Raw genomic sequence first — 18,983 nt, forward strand, 5'->3', positions numbered from 1 at the left:
CCTCCTTTCATCTCTCCCCTCTCTTCTCTCCTCTCCCTCCTCTCTTCTCCCCTCTCCTCTCTTCTCTCATCTCTTCTCTCCTCCTCTCATCTCTCCCCTCTCCTCTTCTCTCATCTCCCCCTCTCCTCCTCTCTTCTCCCCTCTTCTCTCCTCCTATCTCCCCTCTTCTCTCCTCCTATGTCCCCTCTCCTCTCCTCCTCTCTCCCATCTCCTCTCTTCTCTCTCCTCGCTTCTCTATCCTCCTCTCCTCTCTTCTTTCCTCTGTTCCTCCCTTCTTCTCCCCTCTCCTCCTCCTTTCTTCTATCCTCTCCTCATTTCCTCTCTCATTCTCTCCTCCTCTCCTCCTCTCTCCTCTCCTCCTTTCCTCTCTCTTCTCTCATCTCCTCATTTCCTCTCTCCTTCTCTCCTCCTCTCCTCCTCTCTCCTCTCCTCCTTTCCTCTCTCTTCTCTCATCTCCTCATTTCCTCTCTTCTCCCTCCTCTCTTCTCTCCTCCTCTCTCCTCTCCTCATTTCCTCTCTCCTCCTCTCTTCTCTCATCTCCTAATTTCCTCTCTCCTCTCTCCTCTCCTCTCTCCAGCTCCAGCAGACTCAGGACCAGTCTCAGTTTCGGTTGATGGAGCTGCAGAAGGAGACTGAGGATGCACATAGAGCAGCTCTCGTCCTCCAGATCTCCCTGGAGAAGCTCACACAGGTCAGCTCTCGTCCTCTAGACCTCCCTGGAGCTAGGGTGACTAGATTACAATAAACCAAATGTGTTTGTGAGGGACAATGTGGGACCCCCCCCCCAGCGCGCAGCCCCCCCCCCCCCTTTTTTTGTGGACTGTCCCTGTCCCCTCCTTCAAGGCTCATCTGACACTGTCCTCACTAAAGTAATTTAGTCTCTAATGGGTGTTAAGTACTCAAAATAAATCAAATGACCACCCAGACGTACAATCACTTATCACTTGAATAACAAAAGTAACTCACCAAAGCAACTCACAAGTCCAGGGATTCACACTGGCACTGCAGTGATTGTTGGAAAGCTCAACAAATGGAGCAGGAACAGTAATGGCACAATAATAAAGTACAGAAAATGATTATCTTCCACCTGCACTGATTTGGGTGGGGGGTGGTTACCGGTTACACGAACGGCTACTCGCATCTTTTTTTATTGTTATTCGTTTTCAATCTAAACGGGAGACAGAAATGCTGTACAATCACGTGCAATGCGTGACGTCTGGCCACCCTCCCTGGAGCAGCTCACAGGTCAGCTCTCGTCCTCCAGACCTCCCTGGAGCAGCTCACAGGTCAGCTCTCGTCCTCCAGACCTCCCTGGAGCAGCTCACAGGTCAGCTCTCGTCCTCCAGACCTCCCTGGAGCAGCTCACAGGTCAGCTCTCGTCCTCCAGGCCTCCCTGGAGCAGCTCACAGGTCAGCTCTCGTCCTCCAGACCTCCCTGGAGCAGCTCACAGGTCAGCTCTCGTCCTCCAGGCCTCCCTGGAGCAGCTCACAGGTCAGCTCTCGTCCTCCAGGCCTCCCTGGAGTAGCTCACAGGTTAGATTAGATTAGATTCTTTAATGACCACCCAGCCAGGCTGGTGGAATTTGTTTTCAGTGCATTACATTGCATTGTTCCAACATAGAACATATAACATCTATCTATCTAGGTCGTCCTCGGACGGGCCCTCCATCGGTGCTTCCAGTCATCCCGATCCTCCATGCATCTGGCTAGCTCGCCGGTGCTTTCTGTTCCCGCATCTCTCCTGAGTACGTCCACGTAGGTTAACGCGGGACCAGCGTTTCCGTTAGCCGGTAATTACCGGTATTTGACCGGCAAAATATGTTGAAGTCCGAATATTTAAATCTCTCCGGTCATAATGTCCGGTGAAAATAATTCCTCTAAGCACAATTTTATTATTTGAATTGTATTAAAATAGGCTAAAATTAAATAGCCTATGCGATGAACGAAACAATCATTACATTTGTTTCATTGTTGCTTCACTCTGATAAAGCGCGGATGGCGCCGCTCAGATGTGAATCTTTTTTTTCTTTCTTTTTTTGAGCCTGTCTGGCCACCATAACGACAAACCGGTATACGAGCGAGAGAGAGAGATGGCCAAACAAGCTAAGCTTAACAAATATTTCATGAAACCAAGCACAAGCAGGTCTAATAATAATGACATTGACAACGAAGATGAGTCTTCTGAAGTCACAGAGACCGCCGATGCTCCCGCGGAAAATAAACAGAAATGTCGAGCGTTCAGGCGGCGGCCCGAGTGGAAAGTTAAATTCTCCTGGCTGAGGTACGACATTATAGTCTAGCCTCTATGATGTACGAGAGATAACATTGATTGAACGTACACAAAGTACACTTTATTGATTGAACCACAAAGAGCATCCCCAGTCTGCTGCTACCGTTGCGAGCCTCGCAGACGTCCACCTGTTCCAATGGGGATCTATCAAAGTCGAACCAACCAGACGACCCGCTGTTCTCGCAGGTACAAAACGGATAGGCACAGCCGCACAACGAGAGACGGGGTGAGTGAGTGTTGACATTTTTTAATCATATGCAACTGTTGGTTGACTGCCGTGTCACATAGTAATGCATATTATTGATTATAACTAAATGTAGGCTATAATGAAATCAACAAATGCGTTACGAGCATGTGGCTCGTCCTCTCTGCATGTGGCGACGAGCTAGGAAACGAGGCAATGTGATGATCAACTACAGTTTGCTGTGTGTGAAGTTGAACATTATGATATGTGTGACGTGTCTGATAAAACGAGGTGCAGCGATGTCGACTCGAGATTCATTTGGGGGTGCGTGTGACAGCTGCTGCAGCCGCGAGCCTGCGGGGCGGGAGCTTGATGGTGGATCAGCGTATCGCACTAACTTGGGAGGCGATAGATAGTAATTTGATTCTGCAAATCAATTTCTCATTCTTCGCTTGATGTAATTAATACAAATGTCCAATATAACGGAATTCGTTAGCTTATAAATAAAAATGTGATTATAACAGACTGCTGTTTAAAACTCTGACCGGAATTTCTCGAATATGTCCGGGGATAGAAATCTTGCAGGACACCCAGACCGGCACGAATATGTTCTAACGGAAACGCTGCGCGGGACGTCCTCGTGATCGATGCCCATGTGTTGGTTCCCACAGCACATGTTTGCTGGTTGGCATCTCATGGTGTCTCTGGCAGTGACCTGCCAGCCTCATTCTCCTGACTGCCACTTTATCGCTCACCTTTAGCACCCCCCCATACAAGTTTGCATTAGTGACATGCTCATCCCTGTTGATGTTGAGCACCACACGCATCATTCTGGTGTAGCACCCATCCAAGGACTTCTGCAGGGTGGGCTTCAAGGTCCAGCATTCACTGCCATACAAAAGGACAGACTCAACTGTTGCATGAAATAAGTTGAGCTTGATTTGACGGGGGAGGTTGGATTTCCACACACTGGTCATGCCGTTCAGAGCCCTCCACGCAAGTGCCTTCCTCACTTTAAGGTCTTGCTCGGACGAGTTGACCCACGAGCCCAGGTACTTGAAATCACTGACTTCCTTTAGAGCAGAGCCTCCTGTTGTCCTTAGAGGTGGATGATCCGGGAGGATGTTATACATTATGACCTCGGTTTTCTTGGCATTTAGCCTAAGGCCAACCTTGGCGCACTCCGTCTCCACTCTGCACAGGAGTTCCTGTGCCTGCTCCACCTGGTCAGAGAGCAGGCTGATGTCGTCCGCGTAGTCAAGGTCTGTTAGGACTATGGCGGGGTGTCGTCTCGATCTCCTTGGGGTTATTGTGAGACCAAGTTCCTGCTCCCGTCCATTGATGGCCTTCCTGAGTGCATAGTCGAGGACTATGACGAAAAGGAAGGGGGCAAGGGTGTCCCCTTGCATCACTCCAGCCAGGATGTCAAATTCTTCACTGTTGCCATCTGGGGTTACCACCTTGGCCCTTGTACCCGTGTGCATGGTCCCTATGGCCCGGAGTAGATTGGGAGGGACTCCGTAGGCCTTGAGTATCCTCATCATCACGGCTCTGTGTATCGAGTCAAAAGCCTTTTTGAAGTCGATAAAGCACAGTACTGCTGTCAGGTTGTTCTTCTTCACCTCCTCGATGATTCTTCTCAAGGCCAAGATCTGGGCCACAGTGGTCCTCTTCTCTCGGAAACCATTTTGGTTCTCCCTGAGGTGGGGGTCGATGGCATTCCTTATCTGGTTTAGTATCATGCGATTGTACATCTTTGCAATGACACATGTCAGACTTATGCCACGGTAGTTGTATGGCTTCGAGAGATCTCCGGACTTAGGCACTGGGATGATGTTAGAGAGAGACCACATATCAGGCTGGTTGTTTTTCATCAGGGCATGGTTGCAGAACTCCAGGATGATGTTGTCAATAACATCACTTACAATACATACATACTACATGCAGTTAAATACATAGATACATAATTACAAAGACCACAATATCACAGTTTATGTACATAACAGCAGAGGTAGGGGGGTTGCTACAGGGAGTTCAGTGTCCGTATGGCAGTGGGGAAGAAGCTGTTTTTAAAGCAGGATGTTTTGGTGGTCAGGGATCTGTAGCGCCTCCCGGAGGGCAGCAGCTGGAAGATATGGTGTGCTGGGTGAGTGGGGTCAGAGATAATCTTTCTTGCTCTTCTTATTGTGGAGTGATTCGAGTGATGGGAGGGGGGTGCGGATTATTTTGCAGGATTTATTGATTATTCTTTGCAGTTTGTTTTTGGAGTGAATGTCCAGACTGCTGTACCAAACTGTTATGGAGAAGGTGAGGATGCTTTTTATGATGGCCTGGTAAAAACGGAGCAGGAGATGTCTTCTGATTCTGTATTTATTTTTGGTGGTGGAGGAAGAGGAGTCTTTGATTGGCTTTTTTGTGGATGTGGTCTATGTTGGTTTTCAATTTGAGGTTGTTGCTTATGTCCTTATCCTTCATCCTTCAGAGGAAGGATGAAGGAGTCTGGTGATTATGGGTTTGCCGGAGATGGATATGGGGGTTTTGGGGTTTGGCTGGCGTCTGAAGTCGATGATGAGTTCTTGGGTTTTAGATGAGTTGAGGAGGAGGTTATTGTCTGTGCACCAGGTGACTGTATGGTTGATCTGTGTACGGTATTCTGTTTCATTGTTGTCTGTGATGAGGCCTATGATGGTTGTGTCGTCTGCGTATTTGTAGATTTTGACGGAGTTGTGGAGGGATATGAGCAGGTTGGTGTATAGGGAGAAAAGCCAGGGTGAAAGGACGCAGCTCTTGCCTGGAGCAGCTCACAGGTCAGTGCCCGGCCATAGAGCTGCCAGGGTTCCTCACACTGGGTCTCCAGCAGCCAGTGTATAATAATAATTTAGGACCTGCTCAGAGGTCATCAATCGGCACGCATGCGATGCATGCATGCGATTCGTCTCTGCGATTAACCCATCCCATCGTCCTTCCCCCCCAAGGGCAGCCGGGAGCAGACAGGCGTCAACGTGAACCGCGCCAGGGGACCAATCCAAGTGCTCCTGTCCGTCTTCGTCAAGGACACCACAGCGTTAGCAATCTTGTTGTTATGCATGTTTTTCCATTGGGTTTCTCTTATCGGGGGGGAAACCCTTGCGAGCACGGGGAGAACATGCAAACTCCACACAGAAAGGCCTGGGAGATACCCCACCTGGGTAACTGGCATCATGGAAACCTGGTCCCCAAGCGGGAATCGAACCCTGGACCTTCTTGCTGTGAGGCGACAGTGTTTGACCACTACACCACCGTGCCGCTTTAGACACTAGGGCTGCTTCATTATGGCAAAAATCATAATCACAATTATTTTGATTGATATTGAAATCATGATTATTAAACATGATTACTCATTGATTTGAGAACATCATATGATGACTAGGGCTGTCAAAATTGGGCCTAAAATGACATTCGACTATTCCTTCTAAAAAAACACATAAATCTATTATTGCGCATTACCTTTAAGATCATAATACTTACCCCGCCCCCCCCCCCCCCCCCCCCGCCCCCCCCCCCCCCACCCTCTCTCTTAGTGCGTGAGGAGGAATTGGTGCTAGATTGTGAAGGGTCTGTCTCTCGGAGATCAAATAAATGATAGTTTACGGTATATAGAACGGACATTCATACAGAGCAACACGCCTCCGAACAAGGTGTGATAAACATGAAATGATATATTTTCCTTGACATGAAATGGAAAATAGTAATCAAACCATTAGGGACCTGCATGGTACTTCTGATGTTTGCATACAACTTTGTCTCAAGGTTCCTCAAAATCCCAAGTGTTTCTAACTGGGGCTTTTTATGTTTTTTCCTCCCATCCCAATTTAGTCGTTATGCCAATTCCCCCCCTCCCCTACCTGGTTGTTGTGCGCATGTTCCCCCTACTGGTCGGTACAAGGGAACCCTGAAGTACCACATGCTTCCTCCGACACATGCGGAGACAGCCAGCGGCTCTCTTTTCACCTGGCAGCGAGGACTCTCATTGGTGAAGTGTAACGCGTGGGAGGTCACGCTGCCTTCACCACTTCCTGCCTTTCGCTGAGCAGGCGCCCAGACCTGACCTGTAGGTGTTGCTGTCCACTACGCCAGATTACCACCTACAACTTCCCTCCCGCTAACTCAGCCAAACGAGTTAGTATGACGATCGGCCCAAGCTGCAGGCAATGCTGACTCCGGGAGTCGAGACCGCAGCCTCTTGCATTGGTGACGAGCGCAATCTCCGCTACGCCACCCGACCGCCCCTAACTGGGGCTTTTAGAGCTCAGTGCAAATCGCTGTCTTCACACCATCACGCTATGCGTTCTTCAGCTCAATGAAAGTGACGTCGCTGGTCTCCTATCCGTCATGCAGCGCATTCAGGCCCACACGAGAAGTTGAGAGGAAGACAGCCAGGGACTGTTTTTTTCACAATCTAATATTAATTTTCACAATTGAATGTTTTTTTTCTTTTTATATAGAATATTCGTTGACAGCCCGAATGCTGATGACTGAATTCGTTTTACCTTTCTTCTCCACCAAAGGCTGCCTTTCTGTCATCTTCTACAAGTTACCAAAGGCTGCCTTGCTGTCATCTTCTACAAGTTACCAAAGACTGCCTTTCTGTCATCTTCTACAAGTTACCAAAGGCTGCCTTTCTGTCATCTTCTACAAGTTACCAAAGGCTGCCTTTCTGTCATCTTCTACAAGTTACCAAAGGCTGCCTTTCTGTCATCTTCTACAAGTTACCAAAGGCTGCCTTTCTGTCATCTTCTACAAGTTACCAAAGGCTGCCTTTTTGTCATCTTCTACAAGTTACCAAAGGCTGCCTTTCTGTCATCTTCTACAAGTTACCAAAGGCTGCCTTTCTGTCATCTTCTACAAGTTACCAAAGGCTGCCTTTCTGTCATCTTCTACAAGTTACCAAAGGCTGCCTTTCTGTCATCTTCTACAAGTTACCAAAGACTGCCTTTCTGTCATCTTCTACAAGTTACCAAAGGCTGCCTTTCTGTCATCTTCTACAAGTTACCAAAGGCTGCCTTTGTCATCTTCTACAAGTTACCAAAGGCTGCCTTTCTGTCATCTTCTACAAGTTACCAAAGGCTGCCTTTCTGTCATCTTCTACAAGTTACCAAAGGCTGCCTTTCTGTCATCTTTTACAAGTTACCAAAGGCTGCCTTTCTGTCATCTTCTACAAGTTACCAAAGACTGCCTTTCTGTCATCTTCTACAAGTTACCAAAGGCTGCCTTTCTGTCATCTTCTACAAGTTACCAAAGGCTGCCTTTGTCATCTTCTACAAGTTACCAAAGGCTGCCTTTCTGTCATCTTCTACAAGTTACCAAAGACTGCCTTTCTGTCATCTTCTACAAGTTACCAAAAGCTGCCTTTCTGTCATCTTCTACAAGTTACCAAAGGCTGCCTTTCTGTCATCTTCTACAAGTTACCAAAGGCTGCCTTTCTGTCATCGTCTACAAGTTACCAAAGGCTGCCTTTCTGTCATCTTCTACAAGTTACCAAAGGCTGCCTTTCTGTCATCTTCTACAAGTTACCAAAGGCTGCCTTTCTGTCATCTTCTACAAGTTACCAAAGGCTGCCTTTTTGTCATCTTCTACAAGTTACCAAAGGCTGCCTTTCTGTCATCTTCTACAAGTTACCAAAGGCTGCCTTTCTGTCATCTTCTACAAGTTACCAAAGGCTGCCTTTCTGTCATCTTCTACAAGTTACCAAAGGCTGCCTTTCTGTCATCTTCTACAAGTTACCAAAGACTGCCTTTCTGTCATCTTCTACAAGTTACCAAAGGCTGCCTTTCTGTCATCTTCTACAAGTTACCAAAGGCTGCCTTTGTCATCTTCTACAAGTTACCAAAGGCTGCCTTTCTGTCATCTTCTACAAGTTACCAAAGGCTGCCTTTCTGTCATCTTCTACAAGTTACCAAAGGCTGCCTTTCTGTCATCTTTTACAAGTTACCAAAGGCTGCCTTTCTGTCATCTTCTACAAGTTACCAAAGACTGCCTTTCTGTCATCTTCTACAAGTTACCAAAGGCTGCCTTTCTGTCATCTTCTACAAGTTACCAAAGGCTGCCTTTGTCATCTTCTACAAGTTACCAAAGGCTGCCTTTCTGTCATCTTCTACAAGTTACCAAAGACTGCCTTTCTGTCATCTTCTACAAGTTACCAAAAGCTGCCTTTCTGTCATCTTCTACAAGTTACCAAAGGCTGCCTTTCTGTCATCTTCTACAAGTTACCAAAGGCTGCCTTTCTGTCATCGTCTACAAGTTACCAAAGGCTGCCTTTCTGTCATCTTCTACAAGTTACCAAAGGCTGCCTTTCTGTCATCTTCTACAAGTTACCAAAGGCTGCCTTTCTGTCATCTTCTACAAGTTACCAAAGGCTGCCTTTCTGTCATCTTCTACAAGTTACCAAAGGCTGCCTTTCTGTCATCTTCTACAAGTTACCAAAGGCTGCCTTTCTGTCATCTTCTACAAGTTACCAAAGGCTGCCTTTGTCATCTTCTACAAGTTACCAAAGACTGCCTTTCTGTCATCTTCTACAAGTTACCAAAGACTGCCTTTCTGTCATCTTCTACAAGTTACCAAAGGTTGCCTTTCTGTCATCTTTTACAAGTTACCAAAGGCTGCCTTTGTCATCTTCTACAAGTTACCAAAGACTGCCTTTCTGTCATCTTCTACAAGTTACCAAAGGCTGCCTTTCTGTCATCTTCTATAAGTTATCAAAGGCTGCCTTTCTGTCATCTTCTACAAGTTACCAAAGGCTGCCTTTCTGTCATCTTCTACAAGTTACCAAAGGCTGCCTTTGTCATCTTCTACAAGTTACCAAAGACTGCCTTTCTGTCATCTTATACAAGTTACTAAAGACTGCCTTTCTGTCATCTTCTACAAGTTACCAACGGCTGCCTTTGTCATCTTCTACAAGTTACCAAAGACTGCCTTTCTGTCATCTTATACAAGTTACTAAAGACTGCCTTTCTGTCATCTTATACAAGTTACCAAAGGCTGCCTTTCTGTCATCTTCTACAAGTTACCAAAGACTGCCTTTCTGTCATCTTCTACAAGTTACTAAAGACTGCCTTTCTGTCATCTTCTACAAGTTACCAAAGACTGCCTTTCTGTCATCTTCTACAAGTTACCAAAGGCTGCCTTTCTGTCATCTTCTACAAGTTACCAAAGGCTGCCTTTCCGTCATATTCTACAAGTTACCAAAGGCTGCATTTCTGTCATCTTCTACAAGTTACCAAAGACTGCCTTTCTGTCGTCTTCTACAAGTTACCAAAGGCTGCCTTTCTGTCATCTACAAGTTACCAAAGGCTGCCTTTCTGTCATCTTCTACAAGTTACCAAAGACTGCCTTTCTGTCGTCTTCTACAAGTTACCAAAGGCTGCCTTTCTGTCATCTACAAGTTACCAAAGGCTGCCTTTCTGTCATCTTCTACAAGTTACCAAAGGCTGCCTTTCTGTCATCGTCTACAAGTTACCAAAGGCTGCCTTTCTGTCGTCTTCTACAAGTTACCAAAGGCTGCCTTTCTGTCGTTGTCTACAAGTTACCAAAGGCTGCCTTTCTGTCGTTGTCTACAAGTTACTAAAGGCTGACTAGTCATGTTATTATTAGTTGTCTGTCAGAACGGCTGCAGTGATGAAATGTCTTGTTTGTTTTTTTGTCTCCAGGAGAAAGAAGCAGCAGCGACACGCAGTGAGGAGCAAGCAGCACAGTCTGCCTCTGAGGTCAGTAAGTAGAGAGTCAGTGTTTTAATCAGCAAGCAGCACAGTCTGCCGTAATGTGATCCCTACGTCAACTGTGAATTCAAGACTTGTTAGCAATGGATGAAGGTGAAATGATTAATGTAGGATCTACTGTGTGTGTGTGTGTGTGTGTGTGTGTGTGTGTGTGTGTGTGTGTGTGTGGCAGGTGACTGCGTTGGAGTTGTCTTTTTCAAAGTGTCAAGGGGAGCTGAGCGATACCCTGGAGCAGATGCATCACATGTATGAGAAATATGAAGCTGAACTGAAGAAGAGCAAGAACAAGGTACCTGCTGGTCTGAGGCTGGTCTGGAGTAGCCCCTTTCATGACTGTGATGCACGCCAACACGGTTTGGCAGAGTGAATACACAGTCACTTGCTCCTCAATGGGAAACCAACCTAGATTTACCATGAAGGACTGGTTCTAACCGAACCGTTCGTTATACAAGTATCACAGATACATTTCAAAGGTACTCACAGTTGCACGAGGTTTCGAACAGAAAAACGCTAGGGTTTAAAAAACATTATTTTTTTAAATGTATTAACTGGTCAACACTGCTCAAAATGGCGTTCATTCCGTATTTGGCTGCCTGGTGCGCCTGCGCTGTGATCACAGCGCAAGCGCATCAGGCACCCAATGCCGGAAATAAAGCTGTGTTGACCAGTTTATATATTTTTTTTTAAATGTTTATTAGCAACGCCAAGCTTTCAAACGCTAGCGTTTCTCTGTTCGAAACCCTTGTGCAACTGTGAGTACCTTTGAAATGTATCTGTGATACTTGTATAACGAACGGTTCGGTTAGAACCAGTCCTTAGTAAATCTAGGTTGGTTTCCCATTGAGGAGCAAGTGACTGTGTATTCACTCGGCCAAACCTTGTTGGCGTGCATCACAGTCACGAAAGGGGCTAGGTCTGGGGATGAGTCAGAAGTGAACTAGTGTTTCATTACACATATGAGTGCATGCTTGCTTACCAACTGTTCGCCTGTTTTATTGCAACACTACTATCACAGACATCTAAGAAGGAGATCCCCCCCTTGAACGGCCCTTCTAAGGTTTCTCTCCTCCACATTGCCTGTGGTGCATTTTTTCCTATTGCTAGGTTTCAGTGAGTTTTTCCTTACCTTCGCGTGGGGTATGTCTGGGAGTCTATTTAAAATGTTTTGGACTTTATGGTGTTTTTGTTTTGTTCTTGATTTATTGTGATGTTTCTTCTTGACTTGTTTAAAGAAGACGTGTCCGGCCCATGGGGACAATAACGTGTGTTGTCGGGCCTTACAAATACATTTGATTTTATTTGATTTGAACTAGAGGCTGGTCTGTGATGAGTCTGAACTAGAGGCTGGTGATGAGTCTGAACTAGAGGCTGGTCTGGTGATGAGTCTGAACTAGAGGCTGGTGATGAGTCTGAACTAGTGTTGCCACGATACTGGAATTTCGAACTTCGATACGATACCTTGAAAAGTATCGATATTCGATACCATTTTCGATACCACGGGGAAAAAGGTTCAATCTTAAAATGTAAAAAAGAAAATCTTTCTCTTAGCTTCTCTCTGGTACTATAAGAGAAGATAAATATAACACTTTTAAAACCCTTTGTTTATCTTTAGATCACACATTTAAAAATAACTTCAATCATTTTTATTGCAGAACATGGTATTTTCTCAAGCAGACAGATGTAAACACTGTAATCTGTATTGCATGTACCTGACAAACTGAACTGTTTGTATTACAGTCATATTCCGACTTAACTGAATGCACATGTGTGTGTGGACTACTGTACTATTAAAGGTATTGAAATGAACAATGCAACTTCCTTTTTTTTTATGAATAATTAAATATAGATATTTCGGGAAATGAGTATTGAAACCGTTTTAAATATTCAGAATCGATATGTATCGATTTTTCGATATTTTTTACAACACTAGTCTGAACTAGAGGCTGGTGATGAGTCTGAACTAGGGGCTGGTGATGAGTCTGAACTAGAGGCTGGTGATGAGTCTGAACTAGAGGCTGGTGATGAGTCTGAACTAGAGGCTGGTCGGTGATGAGTCTGAACTAGAGGCTGGTGATGAGTCTGAACTAGAGGCTGGTCGGTGATGAGTCTGAACTAGAGGCTGGTGGTGAGTCTGAACTAGAGGCTGGTGATGAGTCTGAACTAGAGGCTGGTGATGAGTCTGAACTAGAGGCTGGTGATGAGTCTGAACTAGAGGCTGGTGATGAGTCTGAACTAGAGGCTGGTCGGTGATGAGTCTGAACTAGAGGCTGGTGATGAGTCTGAACTAGAGGCTGGTCGGTGATGAGTCTGAACTAGAGGCTGGTGGTGAGTCTGAACTAGAGGCTGGTGATGAGTCTGAACTAGAGGCTGGTGATGAGTCTGAACTAGCGGCTGGTGATGAGTCTGAACTAGAGGCTAGTGGTGAGTCTGAACTAGAGGCTGGTGATGAGTCTGAACTAGAGGCTGGTGATGAGTCTGAACTAGAGGCTGGTCTGTCCGGGACATTTAGCAATAAAAAAGAAAAATAGTAATTTCCTGCAACTTAAAAACATAATTTCAATAAAATAGCAAACACAAGGGTAAGTTCCAAATAAGTTATTTCTATAAGTACAGTGTATAAGGTTGCACAATAGTTGAATGTTGAACTTATTAGACAATGATGCGTTTCTAAGCTGGCCCCAAGCTTTCACTGAAAAAATTATAATAAAATAATATATATATATATATATTTTTATAAACACATGGTGGCAATGCGCCCCTATACCGTTGTTTAGGGAAAGCCCTGCGACTGGCAAATAGACAAATAACAACTTGACTGAAAAACACTGGTTTTAGAATTGGAAATATCATGACATCTTTTTTTAATCCTTCCCCCCATGGTCTCTCCCCATGGTCTCTCTCCATGGTCTCTCTCCGTGGTCTCTCCCCATGGTCTCTCCCCATGGTCTCTCTCTGTGGTCTCTCCCCATGGTCTCTCCCCATGGTCTCTTTCCATGGTCTCTCTCCGTGGTCTCTCTCCGTGGTCTCTCCCCATGGTCTCTCCGTGGTCTCTCCCCATGGTCTCTCTCCATGGTCTCTCTCTGTGGTCTCTCCCCATGGTCTCTCTCTGTGGTCTCTCCCCATGGTCTCTCTCTGTGGTCTCTCCCCGTGGTCTCTCTCTGTGGTCTCTCTCCGTGGTCTCTCCCCATGGTCTCTCTCCGTGGTCTCTCCCCATGGTCTCTCTCCGTGGTCTCTCCCCATGGTCTCTCTCTGTGGTCTCTCTCCATGGTCTCTCTCCGTGGTTTCTTTCCAGATGGCCTCTCTCCAGGCGGAGTTGCAGGCCAGCGGTCTGCTGGTTCAGAGCTCAGCTGAACAGAATGTCCACCTCCAGCTGTCCCTACAACAACAGACCAGCATGCTGACAGAAAGCTCTGTACGCATCACGGAGCTGGAAGACAGCCAGAGTCTACTGGAGACACAGGTATACTAACTATAACTACTATAACTAGCTATAACTAACTATAACTACTATAAATACTATAGCTATAACTACTATAACTAGCTCTTAGCATCATCGTGTTCGATGATGACGCTTGCTCCATCAGCAACGCTGCCACTGGTGCCACTTCTCGTGGCCGTTGAGTCCGATCCTTGAGCCGCACACACCAGTCTGCAGATGGCGCAAGGGAAGCCAGATACCAGGGGGATGCCAACCGCCTGCCGGTGTCATTGTTTGTGCTCTCAGATCTTCGGTCTTGGTTGGTTTGGTGTATTTGGGAAAGTGCCAGAGTTTCAAGCTGCGTGGTGTTGATGTTCGCTCGTTTTAGGAGGTCCCTGGTATAGTCCTTAAAGTGTCTATTTTGTCCTCCAGCAGCTTGCTTTGCTCCTCTCAGTTGGCCATAGATGACTTGGCCGGGCAGGTGGTGGTCAGGCGAAGATGTTTTTTTTTGGCCACAGCTGCAGCCATACGGATTGAGTTGGTGTTGTTGAGGATGTCTGTGTGGGGGACTTGATCTTCCCAGGTCAGGCCGAGGATCCTCTGTAGGCAGCGGATGTGGAAGGCCTCCAGGTTGGTGATGTGCCGGCGGTATGGGGTCCAGGATTCTGCTCCTTTTTGAAAACCCTGCTGCGTAGGCGTCCCAAGGATAATGCTGCTTTATTGATACGTGTGTGTATCTCGCCTTTTCTCAGTCCTTGCCCCACAATGGTGGAATGAACTACCCACCCCAGTTAGGACAGCCGAAACCCGTCCAATCTTTCGCCGTCGACTAAAGACGCACTTCTTCAACCATTATCTGAAATTAAAAAATCTAAAAAAATTTAAAAACAAATCTAACCCTAACTAACCTTACTGTCATGCACTTGTCCTAATAAACTAACCTACACTGTAGCACGCAACACTTTGATGAACATTGTTACTCAGCTGATAGAGTTGTACCCTTCCTGATGACTTGTCGTACAGAACTTGTAAGTCTTGTATTTGGATAAAAGCGTCAGCTAAATGACTAAATGTAAATGTATCTCAGCATCAAGCGAGCAGCATGAGGACAGAGTGGAGCCGAGGTAGGTGAAATGATCCACTGTTTTATGTGGAACACCGTTTATTTGAAAACTGGGAGGTGTAGAGGTTTGGTAAGTGAGTTGGGACATAACTTTGGTTTTTTGGATGTTGACCTGGAGACCGAAGGATTGGTACAGACTGGATATGGTGCTTGAGAGCTATTTTTTTTATCTAGCACACTCCCAGGAGCTCATAACAAAAAAAGCATTTCATAGGAAAGTATTCTGTATTTTTTTTTATGACAACTAATAAAGAAACTTGACTGATCTGAGTGGAGCAATCGCCCGCTTCCTGGGGCCATACAATGCTTTGATGGCATTGTAAAAGCCCTGGGTGTTGTTGCAGTCTGCCAGACATTGAATCTCCTTCGCCTTCTGTATCCACCAGGCATCCTCCATAGTCCAGAGGGCGCACTGGGTTGCTGTTCTTGCTGCAGCAAAGGCAGCTTTCAGGATGGGAGAACCAGGGCAGGACAGGAGAGCTTTGTGGGCTTCATGCTTGGTTTTTAGTAGGGACTGTATCTTGGCTGAGTTACAATCAAACCAGTCCTGGTGACATTTCCTCGTCTGGTCGAGCGCCTCAGAGGCTGCGCTGAGCTGGCCAGTCAGCTGATTCCTCCGGGATCTTGTCGAGGTTTTCAGCAAGGAGCCGTCGGAGGTGGTCTTTCGAGGTGGGGGTGTTCTGTGCTGCAGAATTTAGTTTCTTGTTAGGCACTGTCCTCGGTCCACAGGTTTGAATACTCAGTTTGGATCTGACCATGAGGTGATGAGTCCAGCGCCAGTGTTTAGACCCTGGTGCTGCCAGGTTTTTAACCTGTTCTTCATCTGGAAGATGGTGTTGGTTATGACCAGGTGGTGTTCTGCACAGAGGGGGAGGAGCTGAAGCCCGTTGTTATTTATCTTCCCTACTCCGTGTCGGCCAATAACTCTGTCCCATACCAGGTGCTCCATGCCCACTCTGGCATTGAAGTCTCCCATGAGTATGAGCTTGTCCGTAGCCTGAGTTTTCTGGAGTATGGAGTCGAGAGATTGGTAGAAATCTCACGTAACACACTGTGGTGCAACGCGGCCATCCTGGGTTCGACTCCCGGACCCGGCGACCTTTGCCGCATGTCTTCCCCCATATCTCCTCCCATCCTTCCTCTCTGCCGGACTTGTCCAATAAAGCCAATAAAAAGAAATCTACCAAAAACATAGGACGGGATCCACAAAGAATGGATTGCACGGTGGTAATTGCACCCTTACTTACAATTCATTATGAATTGAAAATGGGGGACCCTGATGTAAACAAGACGAAAGTCTTTCTCTGGTCTGCATCCCCTTAACAATTGTGTGTATTGAGCCGTACTGTATTGTACCCATTCTGCGATTCTTTCTTCGTGGATCCCGCCCATAATCTTACATTTTTTTGAAGAAATCCTCTTTGATGTTGAACTAAAGTTGGTGCATAAGCACTAATGAGAGTGGCAAAGCGTTCCTTTGCAAGGGGAATGCGCAATGTCGTTAGGCATTCGCTGATGCCGATAGGGGACTCTGGGATGCGTTGCAGCAGTTGGGACTTCACAGCAAAGCCTACTCCATGGATGCAGCGAGTGCCTTCAGGGAGCCCCTTCCAGATGAAGGTGTACCCTGCACAGTGCACCAACCTCTGTCAGGGAGTCCTCTCCATGTAACCTGGTCTCGCTGAGAGCTGCAATGTCGATGACCTGGCCTCGGCTTCAGAATAAAGATGGATGCTTTGTGATGTTTCTCCCCAGGTGGCTCGTCTGGAGCAGGAGCTGGAGCGAGCGCAGGCCTCCCTGGAGGAGGAGGTGACCAGGAGAAATGAGGAGGCCCAGGAGAACGACAGGGATATGAAGCAGATGGCCCAGCTGTCCCGGTCTCTCACGTAAGAACTACACTGTCCACATCTGTCCCAGTCTCTCACGTAAGAACTACACTGTCCACATCTGTCCCAGTCTCTCACGTAAGAACTACACTGTCCACATCTGTCCCAGTCTCTCACGTAAGAACTACACTGTCCACATCTGTCCCAGTCTCTCACGTAAGAACTACACTGTCCACATCTGTCACAGTCTCTCACGTAAGAACTACACTGTCCACATCTGTCCCAGTCTCACGTAAGAACTACACTGTCCACATCTGTCCCAGTCTCTCACGTAACAACTACACTGTCCACATCTGTCCCAGTCTCTCACGTAAGAACTACACTGTCCACATCTGTCCCAGTCTCTCACGTAAGAACTACACTGTCCACATCTGTCACAGTCTCTCACGTAAGAACTACACTGTCCACATCTGTCCCAGTCTCTCACGTAACAACTACACTGTCCACATTTATCCCAGTCTCTCACGTAAGAACGACACTGTCCACATCTATCCCAGTCTCTCACGTAAGAACGACACTGTCCACATCTATCCCAGTCTCTCACGTAAGAACTACACTGTCCACATCTATCCCAGTCTCTCACGTAAGAACTACACTGTCCACATCTATCCCAGTCTCTCACGTAAGAACTACACTGTCCACATTTATCCTAGTCTCTCACGTAACAACTACGCTATCCACAACCGCTGTCCTATACACTGTCCACAACCGCTGTCCTATACACTGTCCACAACCGCTGTCCTATACACTGTCCACAACCGCTGTCCTATACACTGTCCACAACCGCTGTCCTATACACTGTCCACAACCGCTGTCCTATACACTGTCCACAACCGCTGTCCTATACACTGTCCACAACCGCTGTCCTATACACTATCCACAACAGCTCTCCTATACACTGTCCACAACCGCTGTTATGGTCTGTTGTCCGTTTAGCTAGTTATGTCTTATCTGTCTCCTGGTGTCTCCAGTCAGCTGACCTCAGAGATGAACCAGTGCCGAGGGGAGCTGTCCTCTATGGAGTCTGAGCTGCAGAGACTGAGGAAGGAGAACACCTCCAAGAGCCATCAGGTCAGCCACCTGGAGCAGAGCATGCAGGACACAAAGACAGACCTGGAGCAGAGCCTGCAGCAGACCCAGAGCCTGCTGGACACAAAGACACACCTGGAGCAGAGCCTACAGCAGACCCAGAGCCTGCTGGACACAAAGACACACCTGGAGCAGAGCCTACAGCAGAGCCTGCAGCAGACCCAGAGCCTGCTGGACACAAAGACACACCTGGAGCAGAGTCTGCAGCAGACCCAGAGCCTGCTGGACACAAAGACTATCCTGGGTACATTATGTGTTTCATGCAACTTTTGCAGGAATGTTAAGAGGTTGAATGTCAAGCTCTCTTCATAATTGAGGACATTGATGGACCAGAACACATTTGAAGCCCTGCTCTCTCTCTCTCTCTCTCTCTCTCTCTCTCTCTCTCTCTCTCTCTCTCTCAGCGGATGACTTGGAGGAGAAGCTGCATATTAGTGAGACAGACAGGTGGGACAGTGTCCTGCGTGTCCAGTCTCTGGAGGGTGATATGCAGACTGTCCAGAAGAGGCTGTCCAGCTACCAGCAGGATACCCAGGTCAACACCAACCAGCACCAGGTCTGCCTGGACAAACTCAGCCAACAGCTGAGGTGAGACGACACACACACACATTCTCGGGACTCTCGAATTCCACACTAAGTTTGGACAACCCGATATTCCCGGAGCAAAATTAAGAAAAGTTAACCTCTTAACAGGTGGGCTAAAAAGTGGACATTTTTTTTTTTTTTTTTTTTTTATTATCCACTTTTTCTCCCCATTTTCTATTTTTCTCCCATCCCAATTTCGTATTTCCAATTCTTCCCTCTCCTGTCTTGAACGTTGCTAGACTATGTCTCCCACTGGTCGGCTGTAGTGAGGACAGAAGCCTTGCATCACGTGTCCCCTCCGGTACACGAGGAGGCAGCCTGTCGCATCTTTTCACCGCAGCAGCTCGAACTCTCAGTGGCGAGGAGTAACGCGTGGGAGGCTCACGCTGCTCCCGATACTTCCTGTTTCCGCCGCACTGGCATCACCCAACCGACCTGTAGGAGTCTCTGTCCACAACGTCCAATCCCCACCCACCGGCTTTCCCACCCTCTAACACTGCCAATTGTGTTAGTATGACGGCCGGCCAAGCCGGTAGCATCTCCTGCGTTAATGGCGAGCGCCTTGCTCACTGCGCCACTCAGCCACCCATTTTTGTTTTAGTTTTTGAGGACTGCATACTTTTTTTGCAAAGCTTACCTTTACACTTATAGCACA

At 47.0% G+C, this 18,983-nt stretch overlaps 1 protein-coding gene across 1 annotated transcript in view; it reads left to right on the top strand.

Moving 5' to 3' along the window:
• The window catches only part of ccdc18 (coiled-coil domain containing 18), a gene marked incomplete at its 3' end in the record, with an annotated part of 90,769 nt that overhangs the window by 37,720 nt on the left and 34,066 nt on the right, over positions 1-18,983 (top strand). The window contains exons 13-19 of the mRNA XM_084311863.1: positions 578-691; positions 10,159-10,215; positions 10,400-10,516; positions 13,520-13,687; positions 16,524-16,654; positions 17,626-17,987; positions 18,148-18,331. Of these exons, the coding sequence (XP_084167989.1) occupies positions 578-691; positions 10,159-10,215; positions 10,400-10,516; positions 13,520-13,687; positions 16,524-16,654; positions 17,626-17,987; positions 18,148-18,331 (1,133 nt within the window). The remainder of the gene's footprint in view (positions 1-577; positions 692-10,158; positions 10,216-10,399; positions 10,517-13,519; positions 13,688-16,523; positions 16,655-17,625; positions 17,988-18,147; positions 18,332-18,983) is intronic.

Source organism: Notolepis coatsorum (assembly GCF_963971535.1).
Source record: "Notolepis coatsorum genome assembly, chromosome: 4".
Lineage (NCBI taxonomy): Eukaryota > Metazoa > Chordata > Actinopteri > Aulopiformes > Paralepididae > Notolepis > Notolepis coatsorum.